This window comes from Scyliorhinus canicula, chromosome 19 (assembly GCF_902713615.1).
Source record: "Scyliorhinus canicula chromosome 19, sScyCan1.1, whole genome shotgun sequence".
NCBI classification, from domain to species: domain Eukaryota; kingdom Metazoa; phylum Chordata; class Chondrichthyes; order Carcharhiniformes; family Scyliorhinidae; genus Scyliorhinus; species Scyliorhinus canicula.
The window spans coordinates 17,152,819-17,176,185 of NC_052164.1; the positions used below are offsets into that span (position 1 = coordinate 17,152,819).

At 43.8% G+C, this 23,367-nt stretch overlaps 1 protein-coding gene across 2 annotated transcripts in view; it reads right to left on the reverse strand.

The window, feature by feature from the left end:
- Positions 1–23,367, reverse strand: part of LOC119954539 (inactive phospholipase C-like protein 2) — a 276,466-nt gene that overhangs the window by 34,771 nt on the left and 218,328 nt on the right. For both annotated transcript variants that reach the window (XM_038779853.1, XM_038779852.1), the window contains exon 4: positions 18,604–18,679. In XM_038779853.1, coding sequence (XP_038635781.1) covers positions 18,604–18,679 — 76 coding nt within the window. The remainder of the gene's footprint in view (positions 1–18,603; positions 18,680–23,367) is intronic.

Consider the following 23,367-nt stretch of genomic DNA (forward strand, 5'->3'; position numbering starts at 1 on the left):
ATCTTTGGACTGTGGGAGGAAACCGGAGCACCCGGAGGAAACCCACGCACACACGGGGAGGATGTGCAGACTCCGCACAGACAGTGACCCAAGCCGGAATTGAACCTGGGACCCTGGAGCTGTGAAGCATTTGTGCTATCCACAATGCTACCATGCTGCCCATCCCGAGACAGGAATTCTCACCCGAAGTCAACGGACCTTTCAATGGTCCATCAAATTGTTTGACCCACACACCATTCCCACGGTAGGCAAATCGGGAGGATTTACCCCACTGTCTGAAATGCTTTTGCAGTAAAATACGTCAAAGGTGCATTAATTTGGCTGCAGTAAGCACTCCTGTATACTTCCCAGATTCCCTGCTGTGTTATAGCACAGTGATGTTGGTAATGGTAACATGAGTGTATCATGGAATTTAATTTCCTCTGACTGAAGTTTTACACCACAGTCCTCCCTGTTGGAACAGTTTACTGAGTTTCACATGCACACACATTATTATTAGAACAGCTGTCATAGATCTACCATATTAAAATAAAATCAACATAGTGGAAACACAGTCTATCAGTCTCTGAGAAAAGTTTGAAACTTGAAATATTAGTTTCTATTTTTGTTTTCAGATGCCACTACACCTAATGATCATTTCCAGCACTTTTGTTTTTTTAAAAAACAAACATGTGCACATTAATCCAGGCATTTTCAAAGTGGGGGTTCCGACCCGCGAGCGGGTGTCGGGAGGGCTGGGAGTGTCACAGCGTTCCCGATCGCGGGAATTCAAGTGCAATGGCCGCAGCAGCCGGCTTTTTAAAAATGCCAGCTGCGACTGGCTTTAAAAATGCGGGTGCACTGCGCGTGCATGCCCGCTTATCAGTGCGCAGGCCCGGAGTCCAGAGAGAAACACCGCCTCCTCCTGACGTCAGCGCACTGACCCAGGAGATTTCTTTTTAAAAATTCAATTCAGTCTTCCTGCATCTGTCTTGAATATGCTCAATGGCTGAGCTTGCACAGCTCTCTTTGATAGTGAATTTTAGAGATTAAAAAGATTCACAGTACTTTCAGTTAAGTAATTCCTCCTCATCCATGTCTAAAATCATCGCATTGTAATCTGCAGACTATATCCCCAGGCTGAAAACCATCCATCTGAGGAAAACTTACATTCTGCATCTGCTCTGCAGAGACTTGAGAGAATGATGCCTGTTTCAATGAGGTAATTTCTCATTCTTTGCTACTCTGGACTATAAAGTATAAGCCTAGGCTCACCTCTTGCATTAAAGGTAAGAGAAAATGTTGGGTCGCGAAGGATGGCCGGTTGGTAAAAATGGGTCCCGGGCAAAAAAGTTTGAAAAACACTGGATTAATCCTTATTGTTATGTCCCAAAGGTAATTTATGAGCATCAGAAAAGAGAACAGGACCTACTAAGATTGTGATTACAATAGCCATTGAATTTCACTGCTCTTTACAGTATACTGAAACCAGTTGAAGGATACTGATGATATATGACCTCTGCAACGCAGCCCTCTGAGCAGCTCATTATAATGAAACATGGGGAAATGCTGCTCAACAATCGGGAGATGGCCTCTCCAGTGACCAGAGAGGGTTTTCTCAGCAATAATTCAGAGAGTAATGTCTCCTTTCCTGCAGCCAGAATTGATGGCTCTGCTTCCTCCACACGGCAGCGCTCATCCCTAACTGCACAATGTCCTCTAACTCTACAACAATGGAATATCCTGTGTGGAAAGAACGAGACACAAGTCAACAGGAAGCAGTGTGATATGAACATCAGGGCCAAAAGGAAAGAAGCCAGGATGCCATTATGACTGAGGTTAGATGCCTCTTATAAAGTCTGTATAACATGAATAACCACAAATCAGAGCCAGAGTAAGTAAATATCATTTTTCGAAAGAAATCCCCCAAACAACCACTGTTGGCATTTTTAGGGCTCAGAGGTCAAATTCCCTGCGTGCAAAATTAGTCAACAATAACTTGCTTTTAACTTGGAAGCACAACCCAAAGCAATTCATGGGAGTGTTATCCAACAGCATTTGACACCTAAATATTGAATCACACCGCTCAAGGAAATGTGTACCGCATGCAAAATCAAATAGGTCACAACGTTACTGTTAACATCCTTCTACTACTTGAATCAGTGCCTGAGCATTGTTCTGATAAATAGATGTCTCCTGTCTGTGAAGACAAATAATTGAACCCGGATTTGGATACAAAACTGCTGTTGAATTCTGTTCAAATGATCACCAACTTGTGGCTCACAGGGATGACAGATTGAAAGGGAAAGCAAGGATAAAATTGCTTTTGGGTCAGAAAATCTAGTTTCCCTTAAATGCATCTATATTATAATTATGTTAGCAAACTCCACATTCTCACTGGGTAAAGAAGTTTCTTCCGAATTCCCAACTTAATTTCTTGCTGACTATCGTAGTAGGTTATTCAATTGTATGTTCTTTGATTTATTTATGTTTTTGCACCTTTGAATGTGTTTGGAATAAAATACATTTTAAAATAATTATGTTTCGACCCCCTACGGGGACAGAACCTGTATTGCATCCAATTCCCCCTCTTGCACCTCAAAGGTGAGCTACGTAGGTGACTAGGGGACAGAGCTTCCTCCCAATTGGAGGAATTCCCCACAGGATTATAAACCACGACCTGGAAGTAGTTCGGGGAAGGTGACCCTGCGGGGACTGGAGAGGAGTGATTGCTGTATCTAGTGTGAGGATAAAGAGTTGTATCCCATCAGCCTCTTGTGGGGCATCTTTCCCTCCATCTCCAACACATTCCCAAATCCCTTTTCCCCTCTCACCCATTTTTATTTTACAACATCTGGCCTGCTCCATGAACTTACCAAATTATAATGCCTCATGCCGACTCCTGTTGAAAATAATTTGCCAATGATATGCCCATTCTGCAAGTTTCTAAATCTCCTCTTGCAAGTGGTTACAGTGCTCAGTGCTATCCACCCCTCCTAATTTGGTGTTGTCTGCAAATTTAGAAATTGCATTTTTGATTCCCTGATCTTAATTGTTTATACAAATTAAACATTTTTCTTTGAATGATCATAGCACTGGTAACATTAGAAAGCAACAAAATAAACGTTAACGTAGAACAAAAGTATCTTTTGACTTCCCTGATATCAGATCTATTTTAAAATCGGCTTTGTTCTTTCACCCCTTCTCAGGATAGTGATTGATATAATTTCATAAATAATGTTTTCATTCCATTTCCTCCACCAATCTATTTGAACTTGGGCAGCAAATATCAGTAGGTTATTCAATTGTATAAAAAGGAGGTCTGCATGTGACCCTATTGTCTTTCAATGTCACTTCCCACACCTTCCAGCAGGGGTCACTGAATCATGATTAGGAGCAGGAACCCAACAATTACCTTTCCCTTCTCTTGACAAGTGACGTCAAATCCCAAATTTGACATCCACACCACAGACCTGTACAGGATCAATTAACTGCACAGACCAAGTGTCTAGTGTGGAATTTTCCTGGTCTTCAACGCCCATTTATTTAATCCACCACTGAAGCCTTATTGATATTAGATTAATAAATGAATATATTAAATTTGAAACTCCACCCACATTGATTATCTATATTTGTTACCATCCCAGTTTTTGTTATAATTGGATGGGAAGATCCCAGAATGGAACCGTGGCTCAAAAGACCAGTTTTTCTTTTAAATTCAGAGGAACAAAATCACAAGACCGCTAATTAGTTCTAACGAGAAAAAAACATTTATTGAACATGAAATAATTGTATGATTCAATTCTCCTTAACTCCCACCTCCTTTAACGTCATGGGGCTGGTTTAGCACACTGGGCTAAATCGCTCGCTTTTAAAGCAGACCAAGCAGGCCAGCAGCACGGTTCAATTCCCGTACCAGCCTCGTCGAACAGGTGCCGGAATGTGGCGACTAGGGGCTTTTCACAGTAACTTCATTGACGCCTACTTGGGACAATAAGCAAATTTCATTTTTCATTTTTTCAAATATATGCAGATTTTAAAGTTAACACAGATTAGAAGGCAAATCTTAAACTACAGCTGTATCATTAAGTCCCTTTCAGCACACAGATTGGCTTTGATCAAAGACACACACTCTGCTCTGAACCCATGTTACGTGTCCATCAACTTCTCCTCAGAATCCCCCCCATATAATTGTCACATGAGAATTTCTGAACTTCACTCCCAATAACACGCTTTATAGTTTTCATTCACAATAATGCTTTCCATTAGCAGGATGCATTCGAAAATCCAGTCCAGATTTTCCAAATGACTCTTTTAAACAGAGTTTCCACTCCACTTTTAACAATAAATCCAATATCCAGGTTTTACCACATCTCCTACAGGATTTATTTGTCTTGACTGTTGTGCAAACTGTTAACACGTGCTTTAACCATCAATTCCCAGACTCTATTAAGGTGGCACAAACTTTAGATTTACCTTTGAGGTCTGCTTTCCCACTTTAAATCCAATGACTGCAACTGTCTCTTTAACACTTTGTTTACTTTTCTCTTTTAATTCTCCTGAACAACACCTTGGTCTCTTCTCTTAAGGAATGTCTGAAGAAGACTGAAGTCATGTCCAAATTCCCTGTTTATCTGGACTGTATCTGGTTCTTTAGGAAGCCTGCCCCTTAACCTGCCAAATCTTTTTCCTGGCAAAGTTGAGAAATGTTCACTCCCCAGTGTCCTGTCTACAACTGCCAACAAATTCAGCTAAACTGGGAAGAAAAAACCTTTATCTTAATAGGCCCCCAGTTGCTAAGCAGCTCCTGCTACTTCTGCCAGTCTATTCACTCTCCATGCCGCAACTCTCTCTCAGCACAATAGAAAAACAGTTGGAATTGAAACCACCACCCACACATACAAACACCTTTGTCCAGCATGAATCTAACTATAGGTTTTACCCTTCCAGGCACAGAAACATCAAATTAAACACACGTTTTTAAAAATAAATTTCGAGTACCCAATTCATTTTTTCCAATTAAGGGGCAATTTAGCATGGCCAATCCACCTAGCTTGCACATTTTTTGGGTTGTGGGGGCGAAACCCACCCAGACACGGGGAGAACTTGCAGACTCCACACGGACAGTGAACCAGAGGCGGGATCGAACCTGGGACCTCAGCACCGTGAGGAAGCAGTGCTAACCCACTGCGCCACCGTGCTGCCCACAAATTAAACACACTTAAAACTTTAACTTATTTCCAATGTTTACCACTACAAATATAAATCCCTTAAAACTACCTTTGTTTTCCTCACATATTCAACAACCTTGACTGATATGCCAGGACGGAAACACCAGAGTACTTTGACAGAGGCTTCTTATGAAGGAACTAGGATGATAAAGTGTTTTCATTAGGCAAACAAGGATACAGACAGGTTGGGTATTTGATCAGAATCTCTATCAATACAAATGATCTAATATCAATGCTGGTTTCAAGGGAGCATTGTGCAAATAATGACTGCCATATTCCCTGCAGTATTCGAGCAACTGCACTTCAGAAAAACAGTTTTAAATTGACTTTGTTCTTTCTCCTCTTCGTAAGGCAGTGATTCATATAATTTCATTAATAGTGTTTTCCTTCCACCATCGCAAACAACTAGTTTGAATATAGGCTTTGGTAGTTATTGAACTAAACACAAAAAAATCCAACTGCATAAATGTATTTGGCTTGGAGACATACTGTGATCATGAAAGGTGCTATACAAGTACAAGTTTATTATTTCTATTTTCATATTAGCTTTGATTGTTGAGAGAGGTCTACTCAATAATAAAAGGTTTGCCCTCCTTTGGGACGTCAATATGCAATAACTTCCTGGTAGAAAGATGAGAACAGTGAAGAATCCTTTGGTTCCATTTTCCAAATTTATTAAACTGCTGCCCTCAGAACCTCCCTCAGAAGAGGAGAGCAAAGCTGGCAATCTGTTGCTGTTATCCGTCTCAGTGAGGACAGGCACAGTTCTATCACTTTCAGATACGATGCACTGAAGGTCACACCATTAAACCCTGGCAAATCTCAATAGGTTTTTCCTTTCGCAGAAGCTATAATGACAAAATAAATCGCAGCAGATTTTGCAGCCTGTCTGTTAAGTAGTAGAAAAAGAAAAAAAAAGACAGATTGTTATCTGTTTAGTACAAGTGGCGGATAACGCCAAGAAATTTGCAGCATTAAGCAGGTCTCCAGTTACTGCCTGATGAAACTAATAAACAAAATGGTATTTTTGATTGATTTCAGGTGATTCAATTCAAATAAGCCCCAATTCATTCCTGAAGTAGACATCAACCTACAAAACAAATCTCCTCCATTGTAGCGGTAAATAATGACTCCACAAAAATCCAATATCGGAAGGGGATCATGAAAGGAATATCTTCACTTTCAATACTGACGTTATTCATTTTACTTTGGTACAGGTCTAACAATTGTTTTAAAGGATGCTCAACAACATGGGCGGGATTCTCCCAACGGGAGACTAGGTGCCGACGCCGGAGTGAAAACCGGAGTGTTTCACTCCGCCGTCGGAGGTCGCTCCTCGCCTCCTATTCTCCCACCCCCGGGGGGCGAGGAGCACGCCACGTCATTTACGTGCGCCAGGCCTTGGCGCCGCATGAAAGCGGCGCCACGTAAATTACCCCTCCCCCCCCCCCCCCCCCCCCAACAGGCCGCCCAGGCAGTGTTCACGCGCTGTTCACGCCGGCAGCGACCAGGTGCGGTTGGCGCCGGCGTGAACCCGTCGTATTGGGCAGGCCGCTCGGCCCATCCAGGCCGGAGAATCACCACTCGCCCGTTACAAACGGCGAGTGGCGATTCTCCAAGCGGCCTGTCGTAAAACACGGCATGCCATTTGGGGGGGGGGGGGGGAATCGCGTGCGGGTGCCGGGACTCGCCCGGCCCCCCCACGATTCTCCCACCCGACGTGGGGGGCGGAGAATTGTGTCCCATATATTTTCTTTTTAGAATATATTTTAAGGCATTTATGTTCCCAAATCTACAGGATTTCCTGCAATTATACAGGAAAACGTGACTCCAGCAGAAAATCTGCAAACCTACAAGAGAAAGGAAGGAAGAGGCATTCATGCAGGAAGAGAGATGGGAAGATTCAAACAAAAAAGACAAGGAGGGAGATGCAAAGAGCAAAATGAATTGAGAGCACTACAGATGCAGACAAAGGGGGGCGGGGGGGGGGGGGGGGGGAAGAAGATAGATATTTTCAAAGAGGGCTGGAGGTCTGGAATTCTCAGAGCTGCTCCTTTGTTGTAACTTCACAGGGTGGTGAAGCAACAATAGTGAAGTGAGAGCAGCTCTGGAAATTCTCTCTGTCACATACATTTACACAAAATTCTCCATTAATAGATTACAATAGGTTACAATAGGCACTCTCCTCATGGGTGCCATCGAGTTCACCCCAATCTCTCAGTTTTCAACATGTAGGCTGCATTGGGAAATGAACACTTGTGGACAAATGAAGTGCACTGAACAAAGTACAATTGCCCTTTGTCAGCGAAGATCTACCCAAGGACCCTGGTGTGCCCTTTCTCATGCTAACTTTTTTGTTTTCAAAAGCCAATCTTTATCCCTCAACCAACACTAAAATGGATTATCTGGCCATTATTACATTGCCTTTTGTGAGAGCTTGCTGTTCTTTAATTGGCTGGTGTGTATGTCACATTGCAACAGTGATTAGTCCTTCATTAGCAGTTCTGTGTTTTGGATTGCTCAGGAGGTTGCATAAGGCGCTTTATACATGCCAGATTTCCTTTCTTCCTTCCTATAACGTGCAAGCCTATCCAAGACTTTAACCTTGCTTCCATTTAGCTGTGGAAGCCTTTCCAGCGTTTCTTTCAGTCCTGAGTGGGTGTATTTGCTTGATTATCACTCCATTAACAAGTTCTCTTTACAGCGCTACCTCTGATCGGTGCCATTCCGAACACTTTGCTGATTCCCTCTAAGCTTCCATTTGACAGTCGTACGTGCTTTTCTACCTCAGTATGTTCCCACTGAATTAAAATCAATACAATCTCCTGTTCAGAATGAATGTGTTTCCAGCACCTCAACACTACCACACAACTCCCTACCTCGCTTGGCCCTTGTGTTGTATTATCCAGTTTGTTGCACACTGTATAAATCTCAGAACAAGGCAGAGATTACACTTATTTTTGAACATTGCAACAGGTTTATAGTGCTTTAAAATCTCTCTACAATGTCAAAATGGCTGCACTCATGCTTACAGCTCAACTTCTAGGTCTTTCTGTGATGCCTGTTTAACTTTAGTTTGGAGTCCACACTCAGGCTTAACCAATAAAGCAGTGAGCACCAATCAGTTGCCACACTCAAATAATCAAATGAAAAACAACAGAATTCCTCCCAGAACCTGCAGATACTGAAAAGTGAAATCTATCACCTGGCTGCTCCCCCCATTTGCCTCTCTCTCTATTTTCTCTCTTGGAGATAACCTGCACTATGGGCCCGAGCGGTTTACCTGCGGTGCACCAATTCAAAGATGACAGTATTTATTATTTAGCATAATTCCCTTATAAACTCACCCATTTCCAGGCTCTTTCAGCACATACGCAAGAAAAGGAGGAAAAAGTGCAGGCAGAAACAGAAAGGAACATTATCGGCAAGAAGTCCGGTTACAATCTGGGAATGCTGCATCTAGGAAAGGTTACAACGCAATCCTCGTTGCATGCATGAGCTACTCAGCAGTAGAAAATGGGACAGATTGATAGAGAGATGGAGAAAACAAGGGCCTTAGTAATGGAACCATAAATGCTGGCCTAACCAGCGACGCCCACATCCCAAAAGTGAATTTTTTAAAAAACAATTCAATAGGCCGTCACAGTAGCACAGTGGTTAGCACAGTTGCTTCACAGCTCCAGGGTCCTAGGTTTGATTCCCGGTTTGGGTCACTGTCTGTGTGGGTTTCCTCCGGGTGCTCCGGTTTCCTCCCACTGCCCAAAGATGTGCAGATTAGGTGGATTGGCCATGATAAATTGCCCCTTAGTATCCAAAAAGGTGAGGTGGGATTATTGGGTTATGGGAATGGGGATTAGATGGGGCTTAAGAAGGGTGCCCTTTCCAAGGGCCGGTGCAGACCCGATGGGCCAAATGGCCTCCTTCTGCATTGTAAATTCTATGATCTATGATGAAATAAATATTCACAATGCTAACATATGATTTCGCAACTTATCAGGGCAAAATAGGACAGTGGCATGAAGTTATCCTTAAAAGCACTTTATAATTTAAGATCAATTTGAAACATAAATGTTGTTATGATATTAATATGCTTCAGGGAGAAAAATCTACCAGCTGTATATTTGTTCAATATTCAGTGGAAGTTAGCCAAGAAGCTTCAGCTTCAAGACATTTTGATATTCTGCAACAGAGCCATAGTACGTTATTCATTAAACATTAATATTTGGTTTCTTGATTTATTGCCGTGTTACATATTTATAAGCTATAGTTTTCAATTTTGTTAAATTTTCACACATTTTCTCTATTCGCCTCCTGGTCGCAGTGGTATCTTTTCCAAATTTCAAGTCCGAGTCTTGCCAGTGTGATTGCTAGCTTGAAACTGGAAGTCAGAGGGTGCCCCAGCCATCAGCAAGTCCACCCAAAGCTTGCCAGGTTGTTGAATAATGATCAAGAGCAGGAACTTTGTCCAATTCTCTATTTCCTAAAACAGAGGTGCTGAGGCAGTGTGTGACTGACTCGCCGACTGCCGAGACACTCAGTGCAGTGTAGAGATTGAACCTAGGAAGTTTAGGATGGCACAACTAGGTGCCAGATGCTGGGCTACTGGAGAAACTTTTCTGTTCCATTTTATTTCAGGATATTAAAGCGCCGTTACTGGTCACCTTTTGGAGAATGGTGTCAATAAGGTCTACATTGAACAAAGAACTGTTTCCAACAGAAGTGGTTTTGTAATAGCCTGGTCTCCCAGTGCTGTACAATCTGCCATATTTATGTGACAAGATTGAAACCATAGCACCCCTTGAGTAACAAACGGTTGTCCATTTACCTAATGTTTGGAAGTTGCAATTTATGATTAATTTTTGCTCCCCTCCCCTCAGAGCTATAAGCAGAGTTCTGGGCAAAGTACAGGGGAGAGGGGTTAATTTGATAGCTCTTTCAATGAACCAGCATAGACATGATGAGTTGACACTTTGTGCTCTATGATTCAGTACGAATGATTATATAAACAGCGGAGAAACAATATCACTGGCCACATATAAATTGGCCAGTGCTCACCTAGTTAGAAATGATGGAAGCCTGCATCGCTAAAGTCAGCATTCGTGTGTCTCCTATGGTATCGTTGCCTCCTGGGCACCTCCGAAACCTCTCTTTAGGCAAGTTTGATCTGCTCCGAAAGCGTGCACATTCTCATTTACCTTACACCTTGTATCAGTTTCACTCAGCTGGTAGCACTTCACCCCACTCAGAAGGTCATGGGTTCAAATGCCATTCCTGGACTCGAGCACCTAATTGAGGCTCTCACCTCAATGTAGCACTGAGGGATCCCGGAATTCCTGGGTGAACCATACGAGGCCCCTTTCAGTTGCCCCTAAAACACCCGAGGCCGCTATTTGAAGGAGGGCAGCGAGTTGTCCGAAAGGTACTGTCCAGCATTCCGTCTTCAACTAAAAACCACGAGTAACCGATTACCGAGAGAGTTTTTAAAAATTATTTGTGGAGTCTTGCTGTGCATGTTAAATGAACTTGGAATGTCATTCGTTGGCTGGAACCTTCCTGGGAGATCTGAGGGAACGCCGAGTTTTTGAGGATACAAACTCTTGCAGTATTGTTGCCAACAGCAGCCTCAATACCTCCACAGGAATCAGGGTGATCAAACGAAACACAAAACATTCACTAATTTTCAGAGCCGAACTGTATCAAAGTAACTGGTTTTCTGAGTTAGAGATGTGGAATGAAGTAACACCGTGATTTCACCTCTTAACAGGCCTGGGTTCAAATTCTGTCCAGCAAGAGAAAATAGAGATTTCTGCTTGGGTGAGTCTGCAGCTGATCCAAATGAACCAGTGCAAACTATGTCCTTGTAGCTTGCCAATATTCACTGCCAGGTTCACAGGCAAAGGGTACGCGATTGCTAGGGCACTCAAGGAGCTGTACTGAGGGCAACTCGGGATGGGCAATTAATGCAGGTGTAGCCAGTGACACCCACAACCTGTAAAATGGATTTCAAAATGTCAGTGGGTTGAATTTCCCCATTCCGGGACTAGGTTCCGTGGCAGCACAGGAACATGAAGGGTTTTCCAATACGGGCATCAGCGGGAGACGCCCCATATTCTCCGACTTCATTAATTATGCAACTATGAGTTTGACGCCATATCCTGTGGTGGAACAGGCCTGACAGCGTCCATTGTGTCCGGGTGCAATATTGAAATGTTGCCCAACGTTACCCACTCACTGTTGAAGGAAGAAGATAGACCACCAGAGAATGACGATGGATCTCCAGGAATATTGAGGCTGGAAGACCCCCTCCAGGATACTGAATCTAGGAGGTCCACTTGCAGATGTTCTCCCTGCCCCCCCCCCCCCCCTCCCCCCCACACACACTCATTACTGCGGTGTTCTGGGGGTCTTAGGTTGCTGGTAGCCTCCACGTAAACTCTGGGGGCAGCCCCAGGCATTGTCCAGGTGAATCCCAACATCTACACGTCTCGATGTTCCAGTCGTGTTTCGCACCATGCTTGACAGCTGGTGCCATGGAGAATCTAGCACGGGAGGAGGATTTGGTCAGGCCTTCATTTGCATGTCTTAAGCGGGATGCAAGTTAGTTTTACACCGGCCTCCAGCAGGTATTCCGACCCACGGGGCAACAGCGGACGATCTGTTGGGAAATCCACGCTGGCACAAAACTGATTTCTGGGCCTCCAGCCATACTCTGCCCACACGCCCAGAACCAAACCTGCTAGGAGAGGTGGGGGGGGGGGGGGGGGGGGGTTCCGCCAAATGGATGCAAGAGGCAAAATGTGAAATTGGGAAAGGGGAGTTGTTTTGAGGTCAAGGTAACCATCAGACCGTGACTGCGGAGAGGATGTCATGCATTACGATCTTTACAGGCCTCATCCTTTTCATTCGCATAAGGAACCGATTTATTTTCATTCCTGAATATTTTGTATCATGTGTTGGTGTCTCTCTGCAAAATTACAATCAAATTAAAACTATATGTTTCCTTTTAGATACATCTCTGTTCTTGGGGCAAATCCAGTTCAAAAACATTTACCGAATGGTCATTGAATGGTTCCATAGATTATCATAGAATTTACAGAGCAGAAGGAGGCCATTCGGGCCATCGAGTCTTCAGCAGGCTCTTGGAAAGAGCACCCTACCCAAGATCAACCCAGTAACCCCACCCAACACTAAGGGCAAATTTGGACACTAAGGGCAATTTAGCATGGCTAATCCACCGAACCTGCACATCTTTGGACTGTGGGAGGAAACCGGAGCACCCGGAGGAAACCCACGCACACACGGGGAGGATGTGCAGACTCCGCACAGACAGTGACCCAAGCCGGAATCGAACCTGGGACCCTGGAGCTGTGAAGCAATTGTGCTGTCCACAATGCTACCATGCTGCCCGATGGAGCACCGTGAGCAATGAAAATGCGGAGAACTTCACTTTGCCACTTGCCTAGTCTCCCAAATAATGACCATTTGCTTGTCAATTAATAATAATAATTGCTTATTGCCACAAGTAGGCTTCAAATGAAGTTACTGTGAAAAGCCCCTAGTCGCCACATTCCGGCGCCTGTTCGGGGAGGCTGGTACAGGAATTGAACCCACGCTGCTGGCCTTGTTGTGCATTATACGCCAGCTGTTTAGCCCACTGTGCTAAACCAGCCCCTGTGCCAGCAACCGGAATGGCACAGTGTTATAACACTCTATGCTACATCCTTGTAGGATGTTGGCCTGGTGACGCAATGACCTACAAAATGAGTCTTCAATGTACAAGGTATTGGTGAGATCTTACCTGGAGTGCTGTGTATAGTTATGATATGGGATTTTCCTCTCCCACCTGACACAGGAATCATCGCAGGTGGGTAACAAAATTTGATGAACCACCAAAAGGCCCACTGATTTTATTTTATTTTTTTAAAATTTGGAGTACCCAATTCATTTTTCCAATTAAGGGTCAATTTAGAGTGGTCAACCCACCTACCCTGCACATCTTTCGGTTGTGGGGGCGAAACCCACGCAAACACGAGAAGAATGTGCAAACTCCACACGGACAATGACCCCAGCTGGGATCGAACCTGGGACCGCAGCGTCGTGAGGCAGCAGCACTAACCACTCGGCCCATTGACTTTAAACGGGAATTTCCAGTCCCGCTAGACTGAAAAATCCCACCCTTGGATTCCTTCCTTATGGAAGGGTATATTTGCATTGGTGCCAGTTCAGAAAAGGCTCACTGGATTGATTCCTGCAATGAAGGGGTTAGCTCATGAGGAAAGGTTGCGCAAATTGAGTCAACACTCATTGGAGCTTATAAGATTCCAAGGTGATCTTATTGAAAATTAATAGTTTCTCAGGGAGTTTGAGAAGGTAGATGAATCATATAATCATCCAAAGATTGCAGGTTAGGTGGCTTGGCCATGCTAAATTGCCCCTGAAGTGTCCAAAACATTAGGTGGTGTTATGGGGATAGGGCAGGAACATGGGCCTGGGTAGGGTGCTCTTTCGGATGGTCAGTGAAGACACGAGGGGCCAAATGGCCTTCTTCTGCACTGTAGGCATTCTATGATCCATGGAGCTAAGGTCGAAAAAAATTCAATGTGAAGATAAGAAAAATCAGACATAGTAATTGGACAACAGCAAACCTGGGTTGTAAAACTCAGAATTGTCACCAAAAGGGAAGAGGAAGAATTCCACAGTTTAGAAGCCCTGATAAAGAATCAGAACATAAGCAATCAGTCTTTTTTCACCACAGTGAGAAAGGTACTCGGGAGGCGGAAGGGCATGCACAAATGGAGCTTGAGAAGATAGATCAACGATTCACTGATCAATGTCGTATCAATAAAGTAAACAAAGACAAGAAGAATAACAAAAGAAGTGGGTTAGAGACTGCAGGAGAGAACATGGCAATTTATCAAGTGATAAGCATCTTGTCTCCTGCCTTGAAGTGCTTGATAAATGTCCTCTTATATTGGAACTGTATTCAATCTAAGCTTAGGACGCAGGAATTGTTGCAGTGTTGGTGAACTGTTTGGCCCCAAGGAAGGAACTCTAATTGATTAGAGACCATGTCAGCAATAGGGAAAACGTTCAATTTGATGTCAACGGAGATATATTGATATAAACAATGCCCAACGAATGATGAAGTGTTAAACAAGGAGCCTGCGACAACAATAGAAATTTCAAACTTTAGTTTTCTATTTCTTCAAAATTGATTGTTTCACCCCCCCCCCCCCCCCGCCATTAGGAACATCCTTCTTGCATCTACCCTGTCTAGTCCTGTTAGAATTTTATAGGTTTCTATGAAATCCCCCAACTAATTCTTCTGAACTCCAGTGAATACAATCCTAACCGACTCAATCTCTCCTCATATGCCCATCCTGCCATCCTAGGAATCAGTTTGGTAAACCTTCGCTGCACTCCTTCTAGAGCAAGAACTTCCTTCCTTAGATAAGGAGACCAAAACTGCACACAACACTCCAGGTGTGGTCTCACCAAGGCCCAGTATAACTGCAAGAAGGCATCCCTACTTCAATGAAGGCCAACATACAAAAATACACTGCTAAACTTCTCACAGCCAGTTGACAAAGGAGGCGAGCAATTAGCAAACCCCTACTATCAGGGGCCGTTTGAGCTCAGTTGACTAGACAGCTAGTTGGTGATGCAGAGTGAGGCCAACAGCTCGGGTTCAATTACAATATCGGCTGAGGGTTTCATGAAGACTCTGCCTTCTTAATCTTGACCCTTGCCTGAGGTGTGGTGATCCTCAGGTCAAACCACCACCAGTCAGGTCTCCCCCGTCAAAGGGGAAAGCAGCCTATGATCATCTGGGACTATGGCGACTTTACTTTTACTATCCAAACCCAGTGCGAATAAGTGTCTGTAACCTTTTGAGTAAACGTTCAACAATGTGGTCAAGTTTACATCCTTAACCCTAATTTATACAACTAACAGACACACCCATTCTACATGAAGCAGGTCGGATACAGGTCCGCAAACTATCAGAATGATAACATTTGCCTGACGGCAGCATGTTTAAAATGGTAATAAGTACGGCATTGTGCCAGGCGAAAAAGTAACTTCTGATAACTGTCAAAAGCAGGCAGGATATTTTGCTGGGGAAATTTGGCAGCTACAAGATATTATCCCTTTGTTTGACAACGGAGGAAGTCTGTTAATGTTTTGTTTGTCTACTTACTTCAAGAGAATTGGCTTTAGATCAATGATGTTTCAACGCTGGGGAGAAAAAACACACCAGCTTCCACACAGCTCACAGAATCCACGTATAATATTGCATGTCAGAAGACAGAAGCTGGTGCACTGGAGAGAAGGTTCAGCTGATTTTGGACTGATATAGTTCTCACTTTAAGCGTGTTTAATATTTTGTCAATTTGCTCTGCTTCAAAGGATCATTTTAATTGTCAATAGATCCAGAACAGTAGCTTGTTAATGTAGTCTAAAGGTGCAATATCATTCTGGCATCGAGAACATCAGAAAGTGGCAGGCATCCAAAATATTTTCCAGGGATCAATTTACCATGATTGAAATTAATTGCTGTGCCTGGACTATGCTGAGCCAAATACAACAAACATTGAAGATGCAGGTTACAGCTTCAGACATTCGATCTTTTTATTGCCATTACTGCCACCAGCAATTGTCCTGACTGTATGGATGGGGTCAAAGGCAACAGGTGGAATGTGCTGGCTGTACACACGCACACACGCACACACACACACAAAGGGCCGGATTTTCACTTCTCAACCGAGTCGGGAATGGATCTAATCAATATTTAAAGATCATGTTGCTGGTGGGCGTCCCCAGAAGCGCCGCGGTGAATTTGGTGGGGGTCACTGGGCCTTCATCTGCACCCCATTAGCAGGATGCAAATGAATTTCCCGCCAGCCTCCAGCGGGTTTCAAGATCCGCCATGGTGGGCAACAGCTGAGGATCCCATTGCCGAGATTAAAAGTAAACAAATCCCCACATACTTACTAAGGGGACCTCCACCCTCCCACAATGGTGCTCCCCAGAGGACTATCCCACCTCGGATACTATCCCCTGGCAATGCAGGGTGTCAGGTGGGCACTGCCTGACCATGTTCTTCTCACCGCGGGGGCGATGCTTAACTGTACGCCCCTGGCGGGTTCCCTTTGACTGATTCATATGTTTAAAAAGCCACTGTAAACCTTGCCGAATGGAATTTTAATTGTTGGGGGAGGGGGAGGCGATATAGCGGGGTCCGTTAATCATATTCAAATTTATTACCATGTACTGAAGTTAGACTCCTGCCCTTTACGGGCGCCGACCTCATTACAATCACTGACAAAGGGATGGGGAAAATCGGAAAACGAGATCTCACCGGTGAGAATCGCTTTTTCCGATTTTGCACCTGCATTGCCATTCGCGCTTGCAGTGGATGCAAGCTCGTGCCGTCAGAATGTATGGCACAGAAGCAGGCCATTTGGCCCAACTAGTCTATGCCAGCATCTTATGCTGCACACAAGTTTTCCCCGACCCTCTTCTCCTAACCAACTGAGCACATCCTTTCTCCCCTATGCACTTATCTGGCTTCCCTTTAAATGCATCTGTGCCATTTACCTCAACTACTCCCTGCGGTAGTGAATTCCACACTCTCTGGATAAAGATGTTTCTTCTAAACTTCCCATTGGATTTATTAGCGGCATTTTATTATTTATGGTCTGTCCTTCTGTGCTCTCCAGCAAGATATAATTGTGTGGGACCAGATCACGTAGTGTTATTATACAGAATCTGTTCAGCATTCAGCTGCTTGCCAATGAGGCACCATCACAGCGCTGCAGAACGAGGCCGTCTTTAAACTTTAATGCTTGCTTTCTGGCATCTTGACCAAATTCTCTTACGCTGTTTCTTTCTGAATCCAAAGTTTCTGTCATCAAAATACTCCTGACGAGCAACTGTCCAAAGTGGCTGAACACTACAGTTGGATCAGATGATGTTCTCCAAACTGAATCATAATCGCCGGCCAAATTCAGTGCCACAGCCAGCCGAGCTGGAAAAATCCTCGAGGTTCGACTTTCTCTCACGTTCACTTTGAAATAAAGGAATCAAGCCGTCGGTGCGCCAAATAAAAATCAAGTGCTGTGTCAGTTAGCCCCCTCAAAGGAGGGAATCGGCAAGCTGCTTTAGATCAGGGGCTATGATCGAATAGTTTGACCGCGATCATTGGCCATGTTCGCAAGCAACTGCACAGATACAATTCGGCACTTTTGAGGGGAGGAGTGAAAATAAAATTAGGGTGCGGGGTAAACAATCTTTTTTTAAAACTTCAAGAGTTCAGGCTTTTCCATATCTACTACACAGTAACAGTCTGAAATGTTTGTAATGTCATATTGCATGCAGTGAAATGTAACTTAACGCACTGTAAAAAGGAACCATTGCAAACCAAACGATCAGGATTTAACATCTCTCCTTTAGTTGATTGGTGTTTTCAATATAGGCATATCAATCAAAATGTACAGCGAAGTTTCCTCAAACCATTTACTGCGTAATAATGTGAGGGGAGACGAGCAGCTAAAACGACAAGAAGTTCTAACACCTGGTCTATCGACTGTCTACAAATGATATTTGAGCTCCCTCAGTGTAGGACTGAACAAATCCTGCAAAGCGGCTCCTAATGATGTTAGTGACATTCAATATCTAAACACAAAGTGTTTCTTTCGATATCGAAGGGAAAGGAATGTGCTTCAGCTTAGCAAAAGGAAACCCACCACTGAGAATTGTTCTGTAAATTGAGCAACAAAACAAATAATTAATTGCAGAAAATTAGTTATTTTGAACAAAATAATCACTATGGGGCTTTTAGCTGGTGTTCTTTTTTGTTAAAGACACACAATAGTCTTTCTCTATGGTACTTTTAGCAAGAGTACCACCATCCCCATTCATTGCAAACTTCCTTTTCAAATAGTAGAATGATTTGGGGAATCGATTTAAACAGTTCAGCTTCAGGTTTTGGCAAGATTCCAAGTTGAGGAGTCCCCTAGTTCCGGTCATCATGTCACTACATAAGATGCCCAATCCCAAAGATCCAGTCATACCTGGTCAAACACATCACGTACACCCACCCACATGAAGTTAGATTTCTTCCTCATGCTATAACAGGGCACTTTAAGAACCAGCTTCTGGAAGCTAGCAACAGGAGTGCATATTACCCCCCTTTAGATTCTCAATCTTGAGCAGTGTGCCACCTCTTTCACGGCCCCCACCTAAGACAAAATGTTTTGAGGAACAGCAGGAAATAAACCCATTCGTTTTTAACTATGTGTGCACCAGCTTACTCCAGCCCTCTCCAGATTTGCCACATTAAATGAGCATTCAGCATGTAGTCTCAGCTTGCACTGGAGATAGTGACACTCACCAGCCTTCTGAGCCTGCATGATCTTCACATAGACAGCATCGGCAGATTCAATCAGCATTTTGCTGGTCTGAATCATCTGGAAAACAACAAGAGAGAGAATGAAAAAGCACATCTCTGATCGGGTCTCTCAAAAGTTGCATAAGGACATACATACGAATTAGGAACAGGAACCGTCCACTCGGCCCGAAAACCCAACTTGATCATTCAATGAGATCACAGCTGCTCCGATTTCACTCCTGACAGTTTTAAATCTTCTGATCCCTCCGGGCTGAAGTCACCCTTCAATACCCTGTATTGCCCATTTTACACATGTTTTTGATAATGCCCAAATTTACATAGAGCATACAATGCAGAAGGAGGTCATTCGACCCATCGATCTGCACCGACCCACTTAAGCCCTCACTTCCACCCTATCCCCGTAACCCAATAACCCCCTCCTAACGAGGAAACCGGAGCACCCGGAGGAAGGGGGGGGGGGGAAGAGAGAAGAGAAAGAGTTATCCCATAACCACAGATATACTTCCAGCATAAATTACTGAACAGCCACTAATAGTCACAAAACAGTCTCTGGTCATTACTAAAGCAAATATTTTTTTCCTCCCCACGCCAAAGGTGCGGAAGCCAATTTTGCAGCTTCTGTTTGCACTCAGTTAACTTAGCATAGACAGTGAATTGAACCGGGGACCATCTTGTTCGAGATTTTTAAAGAATGAGATAGATAAATTTTTGATTTTTGATTTTAAAAAACAAGTTAAGGGGATAAGGGCAACAGGTGGGGAGGTGGATTTGAGACCAGGAAGAGATCAGCCATGAACTGATTGAATGGCGGAGCTGGCTCGAAGGGCTGAATTGCCGACTTCTGCTCCTAATTCCTGTGTTCCTACGAAGCAATTCAAATGTTCCCCATTATAACCGGTTGACCCCCTCAAAGGAAAAGCATTTTATAGATTTCCTGAACCCGAAACATCAGGATAAATTGTGCATTCTGAACATCAGCAGGTTGTCACCTTCTCTCTGGATAGAGTTAACAATATTGACATTTTGCGCAATGCTGAGGGCCAATGCATTTCTGCATTAAAGATTTTTTAACATGGACTTCCCCATTAAGATCTGAGTCTAATTGTTGCACCTAGGAGCGTTCTGAAAAGGGAACTTCCAGATTGATAGATGTTTGAATATTCCAGGTCTGAAGAAACCAGCATACAAGGACAGGATTTTATTAGTAATGTTTGAAGTTTTGATGTACAATGAATTGAAATTTTGAAGTATTTATTTTACGGGAGTTTAGTGTGACACTGTCAGCTTTTTTTGACTGTTTTATTTGGTACATAAAATAATGTAATTACTTTTTGCTGTTTTATGTACCAGTTCCCAGCCTGCTGCAGCATGCTCCGTAGCCGTAATAATTAATGACACTAAAGTACTGCATAGAAATCTTGATGGAGCATAAAACCTCATGCTAGGCAGAACCTGTTAATTATATATTAATTATGTTTAACTGTATACAGGTTGTGGGCATTACCTGGGAATTCATGTCCCTATAAATAAAAGCAGAATGATACCATTGTTGTTTCAGAAATGCATTGTGCATCAGTGTTTTCATACTTCTGAAACAATTTATTGGCTTAGATATTGATGTCTAAATAGAACATCAGTGAGAACAGCATGTGAAAATAATGCAGCCACCTCAAACGAGGGGCAGGTTAAACTCAAAAATTCGAATTATGTCAAACTATCATTAGCTTCACCAAAATAGCATCTCGTTGCTTGCCTCGGTTTTGAAATTAATTGAATGACATAAAGCTCACATTTTTCTGTGGCAGATACAAACAAACTTGCTACAGGCAGTATAGTCAACATTTCAAGTCTATGTGCCCATTAATGATGTGATAAAGTGTTCACTATTGCTAATTTGCCTCCCTGCCATTGAAAATGAACTGTCACATGTGTGTGTGGAAGTGCAGTCCATCAGGTTTTAATTACTGAAAATTTTAAAATGTATCTTATTTGAAACTTTTCCTTTGCCTCATCCTTTCTCTCTCAATCCAATCTCCCTTCCCACTTTATTTGGCTTGTTGGGATGTTGAATTCACTGACTTTAATGTACACTCACTTCTGATTTTTCTTCAGAGATGCAGTTTCTTGTGCTGTTGCCTCACTGCAATGTTATCAGCTCACCCTTTTATCAACTGACCGCACAAAATAGTTTTTAAAAAACTAAGCGTATATGGTCAAGACAAACTATCAGTTGTCAAGAGCTTGAATAAAGTAAAGATTTAAGAATGGTATACAAGAAAGATTGAAGAAGCTGGGATAAAATAAAGTTTAAGTCATGGGATGAAAGAGCAATTGATGAGTGCAGTTGCCTAGACGGGTTTGGATATGCAACTTAGCTCAGAAGCAAGGTAGATATTTTACTTGCATGAAATAGACAACAATAGAAGTACAGAACTTTTGGTGTTAAAATTGCTGAAGAGAGTAGCTCTGTACTGACAGGAGACGTGGAAAGGAGAAAAGAAAAGAAGCAGCTGGAAAGCAGTTATGATCACAGCCATGCCCGGCTGGAAAGAGGAACTTTCCCAGAAAGCAGAATTCTACGCTAAAGGCTGCTGATTTGAAAACCTCAGAGACAAGCTACGCTGAACCGAAGAAGGCTTCCAAAACTTAAGTCTCGAGTGGTAACTACTTGTTGGATTTAGCTCAGAGTTATACTGTATGGGATGATTAGTATGGGACAAGGGACATTTCTCAGAGTTCTAGGACGTGGATTGATGGAAATGGTGATAATTCAAGAATAATGTGTTTGCACGTGTCTGTTGGGGGGGGGGGGGGGGGGGGGGGGGGGGGGTGGTTGGCTGGACAGCTTGTTTCGTGATACAGAGTGAGGTCAGCAGTGTGGGCTCAATTCCCGTACCGGCTAAGGTTATTCATGAAGGCCCCGCCTTCTCAACCTTGCCCCTCGCCTGAGGTGCGGTGATCCTCAGGTTAAACCCCCACCAGTCAGCTCTCCCCCTCAAAGGGGAAAGCAGCCAATGGTCATCTGGGACGATGGTGACTTTACTTGTGTGTCTGCAGCTATTACTTACATTAAGTGTAACTTTGTTTAGTCTTGTGGCCATTCTATTCTGTGCTTTACCCATTAATAAACCTTCTATTATGCGAATGGTTAAAACAAGACTGGGCCTTTTCCTCACAGGTTTGCATAAGTGTCCTCACATTATGCCAAAATGAACTGAAGAACCGGCATTCCAAGTTATCCATCCGGATTTTGGGATACCCTCCCAACCAACATCAGTGGGGTTCTTAACATAGCAAATATTATAGATGCCCTGCCATGGCAAAATATGGGGCTGGATTCTCCGATTTCTGGACTAAGCGCTGATGCCAGCGTGGGAACAGTGGCGTTTTAATGCCAGAAAAAACGACGCAACAGCTGCACGATTCCGGGACCGTTGGGGGGCTTGCAGTCGTGCCAGAGAAAGCTCCCAGCATCCACCGCAAAAATGGCTGGAGAATGGCCGGGTCCGTGGCCGCGCATGTGCACGGCGGCGGCCACGCTGTGCAGCACGCTGCCGGCCACGCGCGCACCCGGCCTGCCAAATAATGACCCCCAGTAACCTCACTCGTCACCCCCAGACCACCACTCCCATAACCCTCGCCGAAGCTCCACCTCGCAACCGACTGTGGTGGTGGTGGTCACAGTCTGCAACCGCCACAAGGGGTTGACGGAAAAAAATAGCACAAGTGTTCCACGCCGTCGGGAACTCAGGGGGTGGAGCATCGGGGGAGGGGCTTCCAATGACACACCACGCCTTTCCAACGGCGTGTGGCGCACAACATAATGATACCATTTTGGGAGGGAGCGGGTATTGGCGTCGGGTAATGAGGAATCCAGCCCATGGTCAACTTTGTGGCGATCTCGAAGCAATGCCATGGGCGATCCGCTAGTGATCTTCAAAGCAATTAAAGTGGCACCTAAAAATGCAAATTTCAAAAGGACTTTGCCGGTTTGTTACAGCAAAATGTAAAATCCTTTTTTCAGAAAGAAAATGCATCGCAGCACACCATTCCCAAAAATACCTTCAACACCAGCAGACTTGAGGAAAATAAATTTTGTAATTAAAATTAATTAGCAACTGTAAACAAGAAATTAGCACAATTCATTAACAACCCATTCCTAATAGTCCGACAATTATACAAGTGGCATGAGGACCGAATATAAATTTGATCACTGAGTTTTAAATTATTTAAGTTAGCTGCACAAGATGCATCAAAGTCGCTGCAATGATTAATAAATCAGCCCGAATGGAATGAGAATTACACGGTTCAATAAATTAAAGTCCACAAAAGTCTTTTGCAAAAGAAAAATACTGCAGATGCTGGTAATATGAAACAAAAACAAAAAATGCCTTAACTACTAAACAGGCCTAGCAGCATCAGTGGAGAGGGTGAGGAAACACGAATACTTACCTTGATCCTCAAAATCACAGTTTGGGTTTTTAAAAATGTAGGGCGCGATTCTCCGAAATGGAGACAGAGTGTTCGTGCCGTCGCATTTCAAGCCGGCGCAAAACGGGCACAGGCACGACCGTTTCCTGGGGCCAGCACAGCACTGGAGTGGTTCACGCCGCTCCAGTCTCCCTTCCCGGCGCCAACTGGGCGCTGCACCAACTCACACATGCACAGTGGCGCCACGCCAACCCGCGCATGTGCAGTTGGGCCGCGCCAACCCGCGAATGCGCGGGGACTTCTTCAATGTGCCGG